At 50.5% G+C, this 20034-nt stretch overlaps 10 protein-coding genes across 10 annotated transcripts; 3 read left to right on the top strand and 7 right to left on the bottom strand.

Moving 5' to 3' along the window:
- Nucleotides 1–492: 492 nt before the first annotated feature.
- Nucleotides 493–1170, bottom strand: CCOS01_10093 (oxidoreductase; the record flags this gene model as incomplete). The annotated part of the gene is made up of 1 exon (XM_060458249.1): nucleotides 493–1170. The coding sequence occupies one exon, from the start codon at nucleotides 1168–1170 to the stop codon at nucleotides 493–495; it is 678 nt and encodes a 225-aa protein (XP_060311414.1).
- Nucleotides 1171–2362: 1192 nt separating this feature from the next.
- Nucleotides 2363–3007, bottom strand: CCOS01_10092 (uncharacterized protein; the record flags this gene model as incomplete). The annotated part of the gene is made up of 1 exon (XM_060458248.1): nucleotides 2363–3007. A coding segment is annotated over one exon (645 nt), but the record flags the coding sequence as incomplete, so codon positions are not given.
- Nucleotides 3008–3949: 942 nt separating this feature from the next.
- CCOS01_10091 (uncharacterized protein) lies at nucleotides 3950–5146 on the bottom strand (the record flags this gene model as incomplete). Its single annotated transcript, XM_060458247.1, has 2 exons — nucleotides 3950–4894; nucleotides 4955–5146. 2 exons carry the CDS (start codon nucleotides 5144–5146, stop codon nucleotides 3950–3952), a joined length of 1137 nt encoding a protein of 378 aa, XP_060311412.1.
- Nucleotides 5147–5858: 712 nt separating this feature from the next.
- CCOS01_10090 (urea active transporter) lies at nucleotides 5859–8156 on the bottom strand (the record flags this gene model as incomplete). Its single annotated transcript, XM_060458246.1, has 4 exons — nucleotides 5859–7157; nucleotides 7211–7488; nucleotides 7549–7810; nucleotides 7869–8156. 4 exons carry the CDS (start codon nucleotides 8154–8156, stop codon nucleotides 5859–5861), a joined length of 2127 nt encoding a protein of 708 aa, XP_060311411.1.
- A 655-nt stretch (nucleotides 8157–8811) lies between these two features.
- Nucleotides 8812–10293, top strand: CCOS01_10089 (alkanesulfonate monooxygenase; the record flags this gene model as incomplete). Its single annotated transcript, XM_060458245.1, has 1 exon — nucleotides 8812–10293. One exon carries the CDS (start codon nucleotides 8812–8814, stop codon nucleotides 10291–10293), a length of 1482 nt encoding a protein of 493 aa, XP_060311410.1.
- Nucleotides 10294–10393: 100 nt separating this feature from the next.
- CCOS01_10088 (uncharacterized protein) lies at nucleotides 10394–12528 on the bottom strand (the record flags this gene model as incomplete). Its single annotated transcript, XM_060458244.1, has 9 exons — nucleotides 10394–10508; nucleotides 10571–10816; nucleotides 10877–11007; nucleotides 11067–11650; nucleotides 11706–11772; nucleotides 11824–11885; nucleotides 11956–12099; nucleotides 12152–12297; nucleotides 12347–12528. 9 exons carry the CDS (start codon nucleotides 12526–12528, stop codon nucleotides 10394–10396), a joined length of 1677 nt encoding a protein of 558 aa, XP_060311409.1.
- A 944-nt stretch (nucleotides 12529–13472) lies between these two features.
- On the bottom strand, nucleotides 13473–14626 carry CCOS01_10087 (peroxidase; the record flags this gene model as incomplete). Its single annotated transcript, XM_060458243.1, has 2 exons — nucleotides 13473–13580; nucleotides 13634–14626. 2 exons carry the CDS (start codon nucleotides 14624–14626, stop codon nucleotides 13473–13475), a joined length of 1101 nt encoding a protein of 366 aa, XP_060311408.1.
- A 1785-nt stretch (nucleotides 14627–16411) lies between these two features.
- Nucleotides 16412–16825, top strand: CCOS01_10086 (uncharacterized protein; the record flags this gene model as incomplete). Its single annotated transcript, XM_060458242.1, has 1 exon — nucleotides 16412–16825. One exon carries the CDS (start codon nucleotides 16412–16414, stop codon nucleotides 16823–16825), a length of 414 nt encoding a protein of 137 aa, XP_060311407.1.
- Nucleotides 16826–17288: 463 nt separating this feature from the next.
- Nucleotides 17289–19145, top strand: CCOS01_10085 (LPXTG-domain-containing protein; the record flags this gene model as incomplete). The annotated part of the gene is made up of 6 exons (XM_060458241.1): nucleotides 17289–17420; nucleotides 17474–17658; nucleotides 17717–17796; nucleotides 17861–18265; nucleotides 18340–18659; nucleotides 18720–19145. 6 exons carry the CDS (start codon nucleotides 17289–17291, stop codon nucleotides 19143–19145), a joined length of 1548 nt encoding a protein of 515 aa, XP_060311406.1.
- Nucleotides 19146–19369: 224 nt separating this feature from the next.
- CCOS01_10084 (uncharacterized protein) lies at nucleotides 19370–19873 on the bottom strand (the record flags this gene model as incomplete). Its single annotated transcript, XM_060458240.1, has 1 exon — nucleotides 19370–19873. The coding sequence occupies one exon, from the start codon at nucleotides 19871–19873 to the stop codon at nucleotides 19370–19372; it is 504 nt and encodes a 167-aa protein (XP_060311405.1).
- Nucleotides 19874–20034: the final 161 nt, after the last annotated feature.

Here is a 20034-nt window from a genome sequence, read left to right as displayed (position 1 = left end):
TGAGAATCTTCACCATCAGCTCATTGTGAGTGGACAGCATATAATAGCATGAGAGCATGAGTGACCAATCTCATCAATTTCATTCGTTTTCGGTCGAAGTTATGCTTCGCATACAGGCTCCAAATGAGACCATCCCGACGCTGGTGATGTCTCACTCACACCCGTCATCGTCTTGACCCAAGATTCCCCGCCATTCACCAAGCCACTTGACTGACCCCGAAGGGCCTCTTGTGTCTCCATTGGCTTGCTCTTTGATTTCTTCATCGTCATCTTCTTCATCTCTCTCATTCCCCCACAATCATAGATGGGAGAAATGGTGAAGAGACGGAGGAAGTGAGCGACGTTTGTCCTCCTCATCACCCGCATGCTGGACGTCTCGCCGCTCAGTCTTGACCCCTCGCGAATTGGTACGGTATGCCCATCTCATGTGCTCAGACTAGGTCGTGAGCCCCTCCGGATCTCTCGCTGATGACGATGCCCTCACATCGTCTATCACGCCGTCGCCCCCGTTGTCTCCTTCCACAAGTCAATCACCATATTCGCAATATTCTGAATAGCCTCCGGCGCGTTCGGCAGATGATGGCCGCCCGGATACCTCACAACCTTGCGCGTACTCCGCTCAGAACACTGCTCAATCAACATCTCGCTCGCCGGCTTCCACGGATCAAACAAGCCCACCACATGAACAGTTGGCAACCGAATCAGCACGTCGTCAGGCACAAAAGGCGGATACGTCCCGCATAGAAACACCCCAAAGAAGTTATACGGCACAAACGGCTGCCGCTGCTGCTCAATCAACAGACTCGACGCCGCCCGCGCGCCCTGCGAAAACCCCAGCACGCCGACGTAGGGCCCCGTCTGCTGCACGTACACCTTGAGCATCTCCATCGCCGTGTCTTTTTGCTGCTGGAACTCCTCGGCGGGGATGGAGGGATCGTCGCTGACCCATCGTCGGTACGGCCCGCATCCCTCGAATACGGGGAGTACGCCCGGCCCGGCCTCCGTCTCGATCGGCCCGTCGAGGTAGACAAATTCGAAGCGCGGCTCGAGGACGCGCGATAACCTGATCAGTTGAATCTGGAAGATGCCTGCCGAGGAGCCGCCTCCGTGCAGGCAGAGGATCTTTGGCCGTTCCCGCGGCGCCTCATTGACTGCGTACGGCTGATACATGGTCTGACTCTACCCTTGTTGCTGGCGCGCTAAAGAAATACCCGAGAAGCAAGCAAGGGGGGTGGCGTGTGGCGAGTGAATGTGACTCCAGAGAACGGACGAGGTAGCGAACGACAGATGCGGCCTTGCGTGAGGACTGTAGAGTGAAGTGAAAGATGTTTCTTCCAAAGACCTCCTCACACAGCGTGCGTGGTGCGACTGAAGTGAAATGTGACTGACGGGGATGCAGGTAATATGAAAAAGAAAGTGGATCAAATGCTCGCTCCAGCCTCCAGCTCCCAGGCCCCCCACGGCCCCCAAAGCACTCGGCCGTTTCGGGCTTCTGCCATCTTGAACCTCCGACGCCCGGCCCCTGGTCTCATCTTTCCGGTTCGCCTTACATAAGCGTAAACCAAACTCTCATCTACCATCTGGCCAACCAAGTCGTCTCTAGGAACTCTATCAGGCAGCATCAAGATTACATGGAAACGTTCTAGTCTGAGTCGGGTGGTTGGTGTTGAACTTTAAGACATGCACTGCCGGAAGACAGTTCAACACTCGCCCGGTTCGGATCCGGCTTATCCGTTCGTTCGATGCGTAACCATAGTGGTGGTTTGGTGATGTGGTGATGTCGGTTAAGTATTCGTAGTCTTTAGAAACAGTAAATTTGCCAGTTCTACAAGGTGAAAGAGGCGATGGAATTATTTGAAGCTTCTTCTGCCATCACGTTAATATAAGATTAATTGTTTCGATCTGGTTGAAATACTTGCTCTCCACTGTCACGTCTTGTGAGGTATGTGTACCGTTATTGGTCTTTGTAGTAATTCTTGGATCTATGGAGCTAAGTATGCTAGCGCATAAGAATCTTGATTTGGTTTACTACCACTCTGCTATCTTTGGGAACAGTCGCAGCTTAGAGTGTAAATCCTCCGTCTCAATAGTCTCTACTTCGCAAATCAATCGTAGGGCACGGCGATCTGCGACCTGTTGCCATGGCTTGATAACGGCCCCGGGAATCTCCAGTTGCCATGTCGCTGCAGTCGTGAGTTTTGCTATGTTATCTTCTCCAATATCGAATCGAAGAGAGAATGAAAATGGCTCCGTTGGACTGAAGACTTCCATTGTTTCGAGCTTGGGCATAGGCGCCGCCGCCATTCCTGCCGCCGATATCAAGAAATTCGTCCCCGCGAAAGAAGTCGAATAACATGATTCGTCAAGGCCAAATGATTAAGGCACGGCCAACGACGTGGGTGTTCTGGACCGTTTTTCGGGGCACCAGTAGATGGAGCTTTGATGTGCTTGCGAAAAAGTCGATAGCGTCGATGACGTTGGGCAATGCGACTCGTTCACGCCGGTAGCTCGCCTCCAAAGCCGCGGAAATAAGACTGTAGCTGAGCAATCTGTATTGACTGAGGTCCAAGGGGAATGTCTCGATTAGTGCGTTCCAAACGGTCAACGTTTGTATCCTGGGGTTATCCATCACGGCTCGAAGGATACTTTCCCTGGCCGCCTCATCCGTCCACCACTCGTTTCGACCAAGCGCAGGCCAGTACATATATCCAAAATATTTTATATAGCGCAGGCTTGAGACCATCTTTGCCAAAAACTCCACTGAAAAGCTTCGGTAGTGTTGCCGGTCAACGGAGAATCTCTCAATGATGGAAACTAGTGGTAATCCCTGAGCTTGGAAATCGGGATCTGAGAAAGTGCTGAGAAGACGGGTTGGCATCCAAAGTTCGGTCCGCCTGTGCTCGGTGACGAGAGTATTGATGAAAGACGTTGCAAGGGGGTATGCTGTCGTTGTCAGCGTTAGAGCCAGCACAAAGTTCCAGTGCGATATGGTGTTCAGGTGCTGCTTTTCCCCATTGCGAAAGCACTCAAAACAAGGCTGTCAACGCTTTTTTGGCTACCACATTGATTGCCGCCACCGTATCGACTTCCTCTCGCTGATTATGTTCTGCGCCGGTGAACTCCGCTGTCCCGATGAGGAGGGTGATATTCCTGACAAGCTTTACGGTAGCCTCTCACAACCTGGTCCATGCCACCGATTGCTCTTATAGGGCCGGATGCTCAAACTTTCAAAAATTACAGGTTTAAAGAAATATTGCCATTCCTTCGAGACGCTGAACCAACGTGCCATCTCGTGTCTTTCATTAGCCAGCGGCGGGAGATTCTCGAGTACCTTGAGCCGGAGCTCTTGGGGCAAAGCCTTCCACAATGGATGGATAGAGCCATGTGCGTTTCGACGATTGGTTTCGGATTGCTCAATCGAGCCGATGGCAAAATTTGAACACAGCGCCATTGTTTATTAGGGCGGTCCTTTAATTAACTCTGTGACGAATAATTAGTTTGAGGTCGGAGGCCGGGTTTGGCGCTTGGTATTCACATTCTGGTGTTGCGTTTTCTTTCGCATTTGCGTGTTTAGTTTTCTTTCTGTTTTGTTGCACAATGGAAAAACTAAAAGCCCGTCACCAACTTGAACTGCGCATGGAAAGCTGCCAGTCCAACACCCGGAAGGGCAGGACCTTGATATAGTTCGACGCCTGGGCGGACTCCTAGGATTTGAATGGCCAACCCGATCTCACATTTAGCCAGGCTCCGGCGTTCAGACATGTCCATCATATTTCACTCGCTTCATGGTTCTCAGCAGATCTGATGCATCAGCCTTCTGAGTATACTAAAACAATTAAGCCACCTCAACATGAGCAGGGAAACGCTCGCCATTTTCGATGTTCTGGCCAACAAGCTAGGTACTAAAGTAGGCAGAACTCCCAATCTCCGTCCGCTCTCTGTGACACGACTATGTTGAGTATTTTCCCTGAATAAAAGGTGCCTTCTCGAGAGCCTGTGCCTGGATATGCCAAATTCTCCGACCCTTTCGCACAAGCTGATCACCAAACTTATCAAGTACTTCCTCGACATCAGTCAAGTTCTTGCGCATAGCCTCATGAAAGTCTTCCTCAGACCCGAATGTGGCCGCTTGCCATATGTGTTTCCAGCGAGAGACAGCCTGAATGGCCAAGGGGCTTTGGCTCTGAACTCTCGTAGCCACCATGTAGAATGAGGAGCGCTTGTTGTGACCAGTCGTCGGCTTGAAGGTCTTGATATCGGAGAACTGAGAAAAACAGTACAGCTCACGAACCGTGCCCCAAGCCTCCATCTTGTGGAAGAGTACAACCATGGTTCCGCCGGGTCTGAGCCGCTCGAGGCCGAGCGCAAGCTGGCTGGTGGTCAGTCGCTGAGACTCGCTCTCATGTCGATACGAGGCACGCTCTTGCTTGTGCACCACTGTTCCTCCACAGATGACCAGATCAAATTGTTGACCGGGCATGAACTGGCGAGGGAGGAACTTGGCAAAGTCTGGATGATCGGCGGGAATGTCATGGATGCCCATGTCCGCAGAGAGCATGGTGACGTCGACGTCTCTGCGGTCGATATCAAGGTTGTCGGGTATCATGACCCTGTGGCCCCCATCAAACTCGGGAAGACTGAAGCCCATCGCTTGCGCACCTGTGTTCAGATACATGGCCGTCGCGAGGAAGCCGCCAGGCGCCATGCCCATGTCAAGGATCTGTGTCTTGCCCCAGCTAGGAGTTTTGACTTTGAGGGCGCTCGTGTTTCTTTGCATCTCTTGGCCGATTCTCTTCATCATGTTGTAGAAAGCTATCGTAGCCCGATCGGTAGGATTTTCGGCAACACGACGCTGGTTCTCAAAGAACGTGTCACCTGCAGGGTTCTCCCATCCCTGCGAGTCGCGGCCGGTGATTAGCATTCTTCCAGCGAATACAGAGGGCTACCTACGAACCTTCTTGCGCAAGTCGCGGACTTTGACAAACTCCGGGGAGTTCTTTTCGAGATAGTCATGAATGAGCCTGCCCGGACTCTCCCAGTCTTGGTCTGATTCACGACACACCCGCGGCTCGGTTGTGGAAGCTTCCATTACCACCGGCGAGGGAGGTTTGTCATGACTGCCGAAATCTTCGGTGGCTGCCGCCATTTTACGAGCCGTGTTGAAATACAATCTTGGTTGACTTCAAGTAAACTGGTGATGACGGGGACATGAATACAGAAATAATTCAGAGGTCTTGATTTGGTTGATGAAGATAATAGCGGTGTCTGTGATATGCCATCACGTGCCTTCGCGCATATTCCAGACCTTTATTTGGAATATACTGAAGCCTGAAGGAAATCGTCGCAGCCTGATGTTTGAGAGCCAGCCAGTAACTGCCCGCCCTCCTGCTTTAAACAGCTGGGTTGACGGCCTTCTGCATCTTCTTTGCCTTCAACCAATGAGGCCTGATTCATCTTCGAACGAAACGCGCATCACATTTGAGACTTGCGCTAGTACGTACTGGCCGAGAACACGCATAGATGTCAAGAGCTGGTAGAAAATTGCCATGTTCTTCGAATGTAGAAGCATAGGGCTCTGTTATTAACGGAAGTCGAAACTAGTCTCTCTGATTGCCATCTCGCACTATCAGCGTACTAACACTTCAAGACTAGAGATCATTTCAGGCTTCCATCTACCAGCTGGATACCAGAGTTCGATGCTCGTCGGGTTGTCTCAGTCGGGAGCACGCAAGCTGAGTCTGCACACTCGAAGTTACTGGGGTTCTACTACCAGTGACATACTTTAGATGTCAATAGTAGTGGCACAGGCCGTATCTAGACATCTTGATCTAAGTTTCTTGCATTTCCGGCTTCGCAAGTCATTCAGACTTAAGAAGGTCTCTACTCGAGTGCCAAACGCCCTTGGCGCCTCTTACAATCTCGTAACGTCCATCATACAGAGGGTATACAACAACAGCGAAGAAAGCAAAGAACTGCCAGATGATCGCCACCGTTGTCCAGCTCTTAAAGAAGGTCTTCTCAAAGATGTAATCGCGATAAAGCGGCATTGGCCAGAGAATGAAGGTAACGAGTACGATGGCGATGAACATGTACCAGGCGATGCGGTACCAGCGGTAGAGCAACTTGATAGTATCGTCGTCGAACGGGTGGCGAACATCATCCAGGTTGACTTCACCTGCCAGCGAGGTATCTTTGGAAGAAACCGCGGGAGGGAAGTTGTCGCCTGCAGCAGCGGCGGTATTCTTCTCCGAATCACCCGACTTTTCAGGGTCAAATAGGGAAGATGCGGGTGGTTCTCCTTCCGAAGTCGACGAAGTATTCCCGTCATTGTTCGCCTCCTCTTTTTCGCTGCTCTGCTTCAGCTGATTCTCTTCGGCAATCTCAGCAACAAGAAATCTTCTCCAATCGAACTTTTCAGGTTTGTATAAAGACAGAAGCACCGAGTAGAGCGCAGGCGAGAAGAAAGATCCGATTGCTCCGTAAAGAGCTGGTAAGCTGCCTTCTGTGGTCTTCATGTTGATCTCGCCGTAAATGACATGTGCTGTTCCGAGCCAGATGCCTAATCCCGTGAGGAAACCAAGTATTGGGGATACAATCGCGGCTAGGCGTGTCTGGCCTGACCAGCACAGAGTCAAGCCAAGCGGAATAATGCCCGGGCATGAGAGAATCGGACGGAAGTAGCCAATCCAGGTCATATCGGCGCCTCCGTAGTTCAACGCAAGTGAGATAGCCGTAATAAACACGGCATGAAAAACCACTGTAAGATGGCTGACGTGGACCAATTTCTTGTCAGATGCTTTGGGATTGAGGTACGTTTTGTAGACGTCAAAAGATAAGATGCTGCTGACTGCGATCATCGATGAAGAGACGGTGCTCGTCAGCGCCATGAATACAAGAACGAGGAAAGCGTCGATGCCCTGGTCGCCGATGAGAGCTTTGATGGTGTACGGCATGACAAGTCCAGCGTTGACCTGTGCCGATGTAAATTCATGCGGGTAGCCTGGCCAGATTGGAGTGTTGTGCAGTGCTCTTGCAGTGAGACCGATGACTGTACCGAGGCCCCATGGGATACCAAAAATTGCTACCGCAGCCAGGTTGTATCCGGGAACAGTTGCGTTCACTTCCGTCGCAAATGACTTTTGCCAGAAAGCGGTGTCCTGCCATTTCGATTAGTATCAACATCCATGTCCACATGCACGCAATCACTCACCATTACGACAAGTGCCAAGTTTCCAAACTTCAAGATTAACCCCCAAATGATCGCATCTCGAGACTTCATCGTGAGCAGAGAGCCCTTGTAGTTACCGTCAATCAAGTTCTCTGAAGCCGTGGCCACCACCTTGTCGTACAGTCCACCAAGACCACCAACAACATCGTGGGTGAGGACCTTGAGTGTAAAGTAAATGATGAGAATCAGGGCGATGAGAGTGTGCAGATAGTCTGTGATGAAGGTTGCTTTCAGTCCACCAACCGCGGTGTAAAGTACGACTGAGTTGGTCATAGTCAGCTCATGCCTGCATTTGGTTCAAAGATATTGGAGCGACCAACCCCCAAGTGGAATGAGAATCGTGGCAGCGACAAAATGCATGCCCGAGATACCGTAGATGAGTTGTGACCCGGTGAGGATCATACCAGCACAGCCGAAAACGTTGTTCGTGATGTTGAGGATAATGAAGACAATGTGACCGATCCATCCGTATCTTAATCGAATGATTTCAAGTGAGGTGTGCGCGTAAGGAACTCGAATCTTTGCCAAGACGCCGAGTGCTGCCATTAAGGCAATCTGGAAGCAGAGACCTGTTGACCACCACTACTTAGAGCATCAGTAACAACTTCGCCTTTCGTAACATTGATGTAATTGCGCTCACAAAAGGCACAGCAAGGCCAAACTTGTAGCAGAATGCTGCTGAAAAGACTGTCTCATTGATCCACATCCAGGAAGAAAAAACAGCCGATGCTGTTAAACCTGTCCCAACCGACCGATTGGCCACCATGAACATTTCGGAGGTGCCAGAGTCTTCTGCCAGGTAGGCCTTTTGGATCTTGACTGCTGCGAGAATGACACCACAGAAACCGATACCAAGGCCTATGAGCATTCCATAGCTGGTTGACTGAGGTATTAGGGTCTCCCCTGATACACCTAGTTGGACCGACATTGTGACAAGATCTTTGTCTACAAATTCCCTTCGTGCGAGCAGGTCGATTTGCGACTCGAAGAGATGGAAAGCGGAGGCTCAAACTTCGAATTTGGAATCCATTGAACAAGGCCAAGCAGAACTACTTTAACACAAGCCGCCTCCGCAAAGCTTGACTTCGAACCGAGATCGGTATCAAAAGGCCCCAGTTCTTGGTCACATCTTAGCTGCCCCGCATTGCGTTATGAACTCAACCCATGTCGGCAACTACGATTACTTAGTATACTTGCGGCCCGGGACTTGATAACATACGCCTGTAAGGTGGGATCTGTAGGGTAGACATACTTAGACTTTTGTTCGAATTTAAGCGATTCTGCCGGAGACATTGCTCGGAGGTTTGCTAGCTTGGCAGATCGCAATCGGTTGCGTGCGATGATGCAATCTGCAGACGAGCCACCCACAACTCATCGCGACAAGGCTATTGGATCAAAGCAGTTACAAGAATGCGCGCTATCGGCATTCCTTCGACTTGAGATAAGAGCATAAACTTACTTGGAGCCGGCAATGTTGATCGAAACAAATGGAAAAACAACCGTTTTTGAGGGGCCGTCTTCGCTAGAAATCAGAGACTGCAAGACACATAACATCACAACCAAGACCTTGGAAAAGTCTCATCATGGCCGACAACTCAAATCCTGCCACAGACCGGAATGGTTCCAGCGACAAGAAACAACTCATTCTCAATGCCTTTGTCATGAACACGCCCGGTCACCTGGCTCCCGGTCTCTGGAAACACCCCCGCAACAAGACAGACCAATACAAGAAGCTCTCTTTCTGGACCGAGCTCGCCCAGTTACTAGACAATGCCGGTTTCCACGCAATGTTTATAGCCGACACCCTCGGACCCTATGATGTGTACAAAGGACCGGCCAACGTTGTCCCAGCCTTGGCCTCCGGAGCACAGTTCCCAGTCAACGATCCGCTGTACCTCGTTCCAGCAATGGCGCAAGCCACGAAGAACCTCATTTTCGGAGTGACTGCAAGCTTGACCTACGAAAAGCCCTATTCGCTGGCGAGACGCCTTTCCACGGTGGATCATCTGAGCGAAGGGCGATTAGCCTGGAACATTGTCACCTCATACCTGGACAGTGCGGCCCGGAACCACGGCTTAGAGGAGCAGATCCCGCACGATGAGCGTTACGCGATTGCACACGAGTACCTCGAAGTTCTCTACAAGCTCTGGGAAGGCAGCTTTAGGGACGATGCAGTCTTGGCGGATCGCGAGGCTGGGACGTACATTGCCAGTGACGCGGTCAAGCAGATCCACCATAAGGGCAAGTACTTTGATGTGCCTGGACCGCACTTCGTTGAGCCTTCACCTCAGCGAACACCCTTCCTCTTTCAGGCGGGTGTGTCTGAAGCTGGAAACGGCTTTGGTGGTAGACATGGAGAAGCCATCTTCATCGGCGGCCAGACTGCGGAGGGTGTCCGAAAGACTGTCGATAATCTACGCAAGATTGCGGCGGAGGAGGGAAGGGATCCTAATCACATCAAGATCATCCTCGGCATCAACGTCATTGTGGCAGCGACAGATGGGGCGGCCGAAGCGCAGAAACAAGAGTACCTGAAATACGCGGACACCGAGGGTGCCCTAGCTCTCTTCGGAGGGTGGACAGGAATTGACCTTTCTGGATATCCAGATGATGAAGACTTCTCAGTGGCAGACTCTCCACGGATTCAGTCCATCATCCGACGTTGGTCAGATACCGTCCCTGGCACAGATAATCTCCCTTGGACCAAGCGAAGAATTGTGGAATACCTCAGTATCGGCGGTCTAGGTGCCAAGATAGTGGGTAGCCCTACCACAGTCGCCGATGAGCTGGAGCGTTGGGTCGAGGTTTCTGACGTGGATGGGTTCAACCTGGCGCACGTTACCAATCCCGGTACTTTTGAGGATATCATCGAGTACCTACTCCCTGAATTGCGCAGACGAGGAATTTTCAGGTCCGACGTTGAGAAGCAGGGAGCTACGGCGAGAGAAGTATTTATTGGCTCGAAACGACTACCTGAGGATCATCCTGGAAGCAAGTACAAATGGCGCGCTGGTGAGACAGAACCGCCATTCCTGAAGCAGAATAAACAAGTGTCAGGTGCTTAAGAATAACAAGAGGGACGAAATTTCCTACTAGAGTAAATTCCTCAGGAGGGCCTCCGTGCTTAGTGAATCTCGATAACTATTGCTAGCCTTGATAGGGCATTCAGCAAGCCATCTGGCTGTGGACAAACTCCTTGGGAGAGAATGATGGATACATGAAGCCGGAAACGCTGATCAGGTCTGTAATATTACCTGCAGGGCCATGCGAGGGGAAGAAGCTACTATCTGTTCAGTTGCTGATGATCCCATTTGAGAAGATGCTGGGTCGAATTGGACTTACTGCGCATTGCCTGGTACTTTGTCCCGAGTGAGGGAGTTAAGAAGCTCCTGCACGGCTGCGTGATCAAACGTTTCAATAAACGCCAAGTTTCCATGGTCCGCATCAAAAACAGCCGAAGAGCTCGTCTCAACTGGGCAAGATGGGATAACAAGGGCGTAGCCATGGTCCTCGGCGTGAATAGTGGCTTCCATGTCAACGAGAGCAAGCTGCAACTTGCTGTCTTTGAGCACATAGGAACCGCCACGTCTTTGAAAACCATAGTTTTAGTTGAGGTCTTCTAATAGAAGAAAAAAGTTGAAGACCTACGGATAAGAGACCACTTGCTCTCTAGGGACAGTAGTGTAGTATCCCGCGGCATGCTCAGGCACAATGAGCCTTGCGCCTTGTGCGACGTAGTCTACTACACCAAAGGCATGATCGTGATGATGGTGAGTAGGCTGTTGTACCAGGGTCAGCGATCCGGAGAGAAAGGCTTCTCAGCTAGAATATTACAAACCCAGACATGTGTTATGTTCTTTCCAAGATTTGTCTGAACCCACTCAATGACGAGCTTGCTCTGATGCGGCGGAGCATCCAAGACAATAACAGACCCATCCTCAAGCTCAACCAAACCTTGCCGCATTCCTAGATCACCGCCGGGGTTAATGGTCCAGAACCCAGGTAGATCTTGAAGAGGCTGAGAAATCGAAGCTGCGATGGACTCCTTTGTTCCGGTATAGGCGCCCGGCCAGAGAAAGTTTGCAGATGTTTCTCCAATCTCTGAGAAGCTGTATTGAACGTTCCGATTTGGAACGCTGGATTCGGGGACAGTCCCGTTGCCTGGTACCGCAAAGAAGTCGCTAGGTAGACTATCGTTGATGATGGTCTGATCAGCGCGATAGTCTCCAATAAGATGCTTGCCGTTGTAGATGGTCTTGAATCGTTGAGGTATTTGGACCCCGTTGACTTCAGCATAGTCGTGAACGAGAAGGTCATGTGTTGATGCGCCGAAAAAGGGGTGGTCTTCGTAGGATCTAATGATGTAAGGGAGATTCGTGGCAGGATCGAACAGGACTGTTAACTCGAGCGTATCGTCATGAACTGCGATGCAAGTTACAATCATATATGTCGCAAGTTCGTAGAATACCTCTCTTACCTCCTGCTAACGTTATTCCCGCTCCTGTCTCCCCTTGCCGAGTTGTGAATTTGTTGTTGGAAAGGATCTTAATGTGGCGATTAGGTAAATCATCAAAGTAATCACGACGAAGACATACTGTGGAAAGAAGTAGTGGGTGCCATTTGTACGCTTCGCTGATCAGGTAGGACGCAAGTAGGCCTGAGAGAACGATCAACATTAGCCCTTGGCGAGAATCGAAATCAAATCTAATGGATAGACTGCTACTGACCGTCGAGGTAACCCTGGGGCTCGCCGGAGGGATTGTACAAGTTGTAGCTGCCTCTAGTGACAGCTGCGTATCCACTTTCACCACCCTCGGCAACGATGGAAAAGTCCATCGGCATGAGATTTGCTCTTCCGAAGGTCCATCCCGCTAGCAAGAATTAGGTTGGGCACCATGAATAGCCTTGAAAGGTAATACTGACGCCCAAGTGCCGCGATCTTGTCAATACGTTGCTTGACGTGTGTTTCGTCAAAGGCAAAAGAAATGTTTTGTCGGCCTGCTGTTACGGCAGCATTATCCACACCCGCGACGGATATTCCCATCATCAAAGTTCTTCCCCTGAGAATACTACGATCTGTTAGTGGCCGAACAGAACTTAGACTACGACTCAGCTCACGTTTCGCCGACGTATGTCAGGCTTTGGAGGGAAGAAATTGCTTCGCGCCCGCCGAGAGCTTCTATTCCCAGAGCCAGAAGTACTGCGGGATCCTGAGTCGTGCCATCTTGTCGAGAATGGAGGTGTCCCAAAGTGTATTGCGCAGCCGCCAAGAGAACCAAGCTTATATGTCGAACGAACATCTTTGCGATGGGATGAAGAACAGACCAGGAGAAAGCTTGAACAAGATGCGAAGCTTGCTTAGTAGTTATAGATCAGCCAACTCTAGTATCATGATTGCGTCTCAATCAGACTCTGTTGGCCTGTGCAAGGTTTTTCGACTGCTCTTCACCCCCCTCAAAATTGGGTTGACAGAGATGTTGATTTCAAAGCATCGCCATCGTGGTTTGTTCCGTCGCATCTAAATAACGTGGATGGAATGTCTTGGACGGAATTTGACCAAAAAGAGCGGTTTCGACCTAATCACTTCCGTGAGTGCGACGTTTGCTTCCGCTCAAGTATACCCTAAGTGAAGCCTATCACGTATGATAGCTCAGCCAGGGACGGGCTACTCCGGGCCAAGTCTTCACCACAGCACCAGCAGGGCGGATAACTCAAGTGGCCTGACGGAAGCATCCCGCAACCCTTGTCAATATTTCAATGGATGATGACTAGTAGAGTCACCTCCGAATCTTAGATCTTGGCAATATGGGGAATCAGACTTAAGTTAAGGGGGTATCAAGATCACGGGCTGTCTGCACCAGAAACTAAGTCCGAGGAGCTTAGGGCCGAGAAGTATCTCGGCCGGAGTTACTCAGATCACCGTGCGCTACCGACCCGGAGATAAGCCTGCTCACTCTTGAATAGTGACCTGAACATTATGTAAAATAACTCGAAGGAATCATCGAAGCCCACTGCAAGTGCCCTTTGAAGGAGTAATACAATTTTCTTCACAATTGCATACGGATGAAGAATCTACCTGATATCTATCATGGATTACGTATTTCTACCTAGGTGTCGTTGATGCAGAGGTCACAAATTGTGATGTCCTTTAAATCGTGTTTCCCTGAGAATTACTTCCACAATCTATATACGCCTCCCCAAAAGTCTACCGAAGATATAATGTAGCGAGAATACCTTTAAACATCTATCTCTTGACACCGGTGCCGGCGGGGAGCGCCTTGCTGCAATCAGTCAAGTCGTTGATGTTGAAGACACCAAGGAGACTCAAACGGAGATACTGCTTGGCATATGCCTGCAATTTGGTCAGCTGTATTCCTGAAGCAGATGGATCAAGTGAAAACTTACTCCGCCCCAAAGCGGTGCGTTATTAGCGAAGGCCTGGAAGGCCGGGGCCGAACGGGGATCCTTGGACAGAACCGTATCACTGGGGAAGGTCACAACCTCGGCAGGAGCTCCAGCCAAAGTTTGTCCGTAGAAGTCAACATCCCAAATATTGGGCGTGGTGTCCTGCGGGGCGTTGACCTTGGATGTGTCGAAAAAGCGTTGACGGCTGGCAGTGTGCGCCCCGACAAGGGCAGCGAGACCAGGAGCGGTAATGGTCTTGTTGCCAAACAGCTCAATCAACTTGTCGGCAGGATCCTTCGGGTCTGGAAGTAGACCATCGGGAGCAGCCACGTTAGAGTCCTTGCGGCCGACGAAGGTCTTAATCCTTGGTCCGCCAGGGCATGCCACCGTCGCAGTGTTGGCGGCGAACTGGATCAAGTCTGCCATACCGGCGCCGTGGTCCTTGTACTTGGCGAACCACGTCTTCATCTGCGATACAATCTCCTCCAAGCCCTTGTTGAGTGGGCGCCCGATCTCCTCAGGAGCGAGGACGATGGATCCATCGGCCCCGCCGAGGTCGCCGGTGTTCAAGCTCCACCCAGCAGCGTCGTGGAATCCGAGACGGATGGCGGCGCGGGCAGGGTCGGTGCAACCGTTATCGTCACGGAACGTGGGCATCAGGTCAGCAGCGACATGTTGCCACACGCAGCACTTGTCCGCGTTGCAGTCAGAGCTGCCGAGCTCAGGGAGGTTGCCGCTGGCCGCATCGGACGTGGTAGGCGATCCGGAGCCCGTGAGGATGCCCTTGACATCCTTGCCGACGTCGGACAAGGATCCATCGGGGATCTTGAGGAGATCACCGAGATTTTGATTGTCTGCGGCACCCTCTCGGCTAGCGAGATGCGCCATCATATCTCCGTGGCTGGTTCCGGCGCCGCCCCGTCCCATGCCGGGGTAGGCAGTGGCGACGGCCACGAGTGCCGTGAGAGCAATGCGTGCTTTCGATCCGGCCATCTTGCTGAAGAGGTATGATAACTGGAGGGAGAGAAAGAGAGAGTGTTGTGAACGAGAGTATTGCCTGTATTAGAGCGAGTGACTGAATGTTGAACGCTGGAGTGATGATTGATGGCATTAATGGGATCTCAAGTGTCTAATTATACCTGAACTCACAGTAAGATATCGGTGGCAAAGATGCACTCTGTATGCACAGAAGCAACTCATACTCACTCATGGCCGTCAGCTCGGCCCCGAAGCGGGAGGCAGGAGCCATTAGCCTGCTTCAGACATTGAAAGCACGGTTAGGATGTTTCGGTCCGCAATCATGTCAATCTGGAGGATCCTTAAAGAGGGCACTGAAAGCTGTGCATTGGCGCAGAAGAACAAACCCAACAGGAAACGTTGACGGCTTGGCCCATGTGTCAGGTAGCTCTTTGGTGAATGTCTCTAGCTGCTTGCCCGAAATGTCATCTTGCGTGGCGTTGTAAGCGTCCCGTCTTCAATTGTCAGTCTGATGCCAGCCTCCAAGTCAGGGCGTCTGAGGGCCCGAGAGCGTAAGCAGAAAACGCCTCAAACTTTGTCCCTCGTGGGATGACTATCCAGCCGTTCTTTCCGACTTTGTTGCTTTTTGCATGAGCTGAAAATGGCGATCTCAGTCGTAAAGGCAATTCCATAATGTTCGGACGCCTCAAGTTGACGTTAGCCTCAAGTCGGCGATCATCCCAACCTCAGCCAACCTCAACGAATGCTTTCTGCAACGAGATTTCTCGGAATAAGATGCCGTCGAAAATTGTCAGAGAGGATGGGAGTTTTATGCCGCCATGCCACTCTTCCTGAATCCTTTCAAAAAGATCGCAAGACTAACCCTAGGGCAACACACTTTTCTATGGAATAAGTGTTTTTCCAAGACGCTTGGCTTAAACGTCAATCATCGTTTCAGACCTTGATTGAGGGTTTTTGCCTCGCAAGCGATGCCAAGAAACACTACATGGTGAAAGCTGCGGGAACTAGCTATCGAAGGTGCGCCATCGATGTGTCGAATCTGGCGGCTCACGCTGGGCCAAGATCTGGCTAAACGGTTACCTCCCACATCCCGCCAATGAGAACAGACCCAAAATAATCAAGACGTGTCGGCTGTACGGCAGACGATTCCCTCAGCGGCTCACGGTCATCAATCGGCGTCGCTAACGTGGGTGCCGGCCGTGCTCCAGTTTCTCGGACATCCGAGCTTACATGTCTGTGCCGGTGGCATCCAACCCAACCACACCCAACTCTCATTCGGGAGGCCGCACATGATTCCTCTTCCAAAAAGAAAGGAAGAGAAAAGAAGAGGTGGAAACTAATGCACGTGTCGGCCTTTGCCACAATCCCGGCCTTTTCCAAATTGGCCTAGGTCGCCGGCTTCCCGAAATCGATGTTGCACCAATCTAGCCCCGCGCCTGCCGATGGCGTTCTTTGACAGGAACGCGATGACCTTGGATTATGCCTCAGACGACCGATGACGCGTCTTCGGACTGGAGGCCGTTTCTAAGGCTACGTGTCTTAGCAGCATCTATTGCTCGGAGCTTACCAGCGGGAAAAAACTGTTGAACCTCTATCTTTGTTGTCTCAAGCGTGGACAGCCGATTGGCACTAGATTACCGGAACATCTCAAATCTTTCTCCTCAAGTTCCCGGACCGGCCTCGGGAAGAAGTAGCTCCCGATACCAGCTTTATTTCTCAGGTCCTCCCCGGGAAGATACGCTGGAACTGTTCGCCGACATTTACTTGTGGTTAACAGTCTGATCCGTCAAGACACTAATTATGTTACGAAGTCAGATGATCAAAACATGTGCCCAAGTATACACGGGCGGCCAGAAGAAAGTCACCTCGTATTTGCTGACGGCAATGCTATCTTTCTTCATCGTCGCAAGTATAGCGCCAAAATATTTAGACAGAGCTTCCCGTCTAAGAATTCGCTCTCGCCGCTCAAATCACTTGCAACCTTACTTATTCCTCTTCTTCATCTACATCTCCGTCCCTCTAACGTTCAGAGGCAAGATCTTGTTTGGGAAAATTCACACAATTACACCAAGTACTTATCGCGTAAGGACGTTGTTGCAGCATCTTCATGGCATATTATTACGATACTACCTTTTTCTCTATCATCATGCGTCAATTAGTTATGGGCAAGCGATTTGTCGTTGCAACTTCTCGACATTTCTCCTTGAGGGATGAAGTTAGTCAGGCATCTATATATACAAGTCCATGGAATTTGGAGGCTTATTAACCTCAAGTATCGGAATAAAAGAGTGCGCTCGAGTTCGATTGGGTCGCCACGGGCACCAAAGCAGTCAGCTTACGTGCAGACAATCTACACACAACTATGTAACACCATGTTACTCCAGGCTGTGCTGCTGTATGATTCAATGCTACCTCAAATTCATGGCAAAAGCGGTGGGCGGCTAGCCTAACCCACAATTGGCGCTACATCCGGTTTTCGATTGGAGAAATGGTCGCTTCTTGCATGCTTTTTGCGACATCAACTTTCAAAGAGGACTAGGGTATTCTTGAAAGATAACGAGACAGGCGGTAAGAGGGCCGGAAAGAATTCACAAGAAAAGCTTATAATACCGCGCAGAGTTGATGTTTATTTGTCCCTTGGATGTCAATCTGTTCAATTCTGCAACGTAAATCAATAATGGCGTCTGTTGTAGATACCGACAGGATTGGAGCCGACGCGATCGGGCGCAGAATAGATGGTGCTGATGAAAAGACATTGATCACTCGTTCTGAGGAATACGGCGAACAGCAACAGCCATCTGGTCTCGAGGTCCTCTAGCCCAACTTTCAAGCATCTGTTTTCGAAGTCTAATAGTCTCGCAGCGATACATTAACCATACCTCTGTTGTAAACTTCGGCGTAATCATACTGGCATCATGGGAGTCTTTCGCCGTAACTTTCCAATTCGCGTTAGCGAATGGTGGCCCTGCTTCGATGTTCTACGGCTCGATCCTGGCTGGCTTCGGAGCTTGTGCCGTCGGATTTTCACTCGCTGAGCTAGCATCAATGTAAGCCCATTGGACTTGATGAAATATCAAGGTTCTCGCCGCTAACGAAGTCGAATAGAGATCCGACTGTCGGCGCGCAGTATCGTTGGTCTGCAAATCTTGCCCCTAGCGCAAACAGGTTCTGGGGTTTACTTCAGGGTATCTCACTGCAAAAGTCCAAAAACCTTACATGCCATGTTTTCAATGCTGACTAGCTAAACAGGATGGATCACTACTGCTGCGTGGTGCTTCGCCTGTGGGGGACCACCATCAATCCTGGCAAACATCATTACGTCCCTAGCCATCTTCAACTATGATAACTATGCGCCAGATCGATGGCATACTAGTCTCATCATGATTGGTACTCTCGTCTTGCCCTTTTTATTTAATCTCTGGTTTCGAAAGTTTCTCAATGCATTCGAGATAATTGGCGGGGTCTTGCATATTGCCTTGTTCGTGGCCTTCATTGTTATTCTCGCTGTCCTTGGACAACGCAGCAGTTCCGACTACGTTTTGAAGACGCTTACATCTGACGTCTCGGGATGGAATGATCCCGGAGTATCATGGGGTTTGGGACTGTTAACGATAACGTTCTCCGTAACGGGATTTGACAGCGTCATACACATGAGTAAGTTGCTTCCTTGAAAACAAACTGAGACTGAATCCTTCAGCTGTGAGATGTTGACCATCAAACTGGAATAGGCGATGAAGTAAGAAAAGCTAGAACACGCGTTCCACGAAGCGTCATTCTTGCCTGCGTCGTCAACTCAGTCATGCTTTTTGTGTTTGTTACGATCTTACTCTTCTACATCGGACCTCTAGACGACCTTTCTACAGCCCCATTGCCGCTCATCTACGTAATCTACAATGCGACTGGCTCGAAAGCTGCCTCCAACACTCTCGTCTCCCTGGTAGCAGTCATTATCTTCTTCGCCTCATTCAACATGTTGGCGTCAGTATCCCGTCTAGTATGGATGTTCGCAAACGACAAGGGCTTGCCATTCTCCCGCTTTTTCTCGCATGTAAGTCATTCTAACTCCTAGCTCCGCTGCCAAAGCTCCCAGCTTGACGTTCTATCACAGATCAGTCCTACTTTCAAGTTACCAATGAATGCCTTGCTCCTCATTGGGATTATAGTCACATGTCTTTCCCTGATCTACATCGCCTCGGCCACAGCTTTCAACGCCCTGATTTCTCTCCAGGCTTTGGCTCTTCATGTATCGTACTTTTTCCCGATCCTTTTTCTCTTACTCCGGAAAGTTCGCGGCCCGCCACCGCCATACGGACCCTTCAAGCTAGGAGCTGTCGGCGTTCCGGTCAATCTCTTCGCGCTCAGCTACTTGATATACGTTGTGTTATGGATGCCGTTCCCTCAAATCTTGCCAGTCACCAAGGACAACATGAATTACGCAGGTCCAATATTTGGAGCAGTCTTGATAGGTGCGCTTGCCGATTGGTTTGTGAGCGGAAGGAAGAGGTTCCAAATGCCTCTGAGGAAATATGAGTAAGGAAGTCGACTTCATACATCGCATCTCACCTGAAAAGGTACTTCGTAGCTGATGCGCACTAAGTATCCCTCAATCTCTAGTAACTTGACGGGATTTTTGTACTCAAGGTTCTTGATTGATCTTGCGAGACTAGGCTGCTCGCCTCGGAGGAGTTTCTATCCAGAAGGCATTTCCATTACCGGGTACATTATGTTTACATGTTCCACCTATATTTCCAACTTTGCTCACACACGCAACGTGCTTAAAGCCCCAACACCAAAAGCAAGCCAGGCACCAAGGTCCACGGTAACCATGCGCAACCAGTTGGCCTTCAACCACTCATCCAAGATTCCGTTGACGTCGTCGTCGTCTTCTGCCTCGGCCAAAGCCTTCACGTGCGGTGCAACAGCCGGAACATAAAGCAAATGTCCCGCCGACAACGCCGCGCCAGCAGCGTACCACCAATAAGTGCCTTGCGACTTCAGAGCAGCTGGCTGGCTGTAGAGATTTGAGATACCGGTGCTCGTCGATACGGCGATGAAGCCCAGGACGAAAAAGACGCCGCGTGAAAAGAAGGTGTTAAAGTACGGCTTCAACATAGGCGCGCTTTTCTTTCGAAGCTCGGAGGTATCATTGAATAGGCTGAGGAAGAAGTGCTGATCCCAAGCGAACAGCAGGGTGCAAGTTGATGAAACAAGAGGCGCGACGCGAAGTGCGACTAAGGGGTCAAAGAACTGGCCCGATGCCATGGTGTCGGTCTCGTGCAATTGGTTGAAGGATTATTTCGTGAATATATGCCGAAGATATCTGCTGTAGGAAGAGGCAAGACGCAATGATGGCGCGCTACTTTGACTTCAATTGAGCGATTTTTCTGCCAACACTAGGAACGATAATGTTGTCACGGTTGTTT

This window comes from Colletotrichum costaricense (assembly GCF_030867565.1).
Source record: "Colletotrichum costaricense strain IMI 309622 chromosome Unknown Scaffold_10.1, whole genome shotgun sequence".
Taxonomy (NCBI): domain Eukaryota; kingdom Fungi; phylum Ascomycota; class Sordariomycetes; order Glomerellales; family Glomerellaceae; genus Colletotrichum; species Colletotrichum costaricense.
The sequence above is the reverse complement of the archived record's forward strand: the minus strand, read 5'-3'. Positions and strand labels throughout refer to the sequence as shown.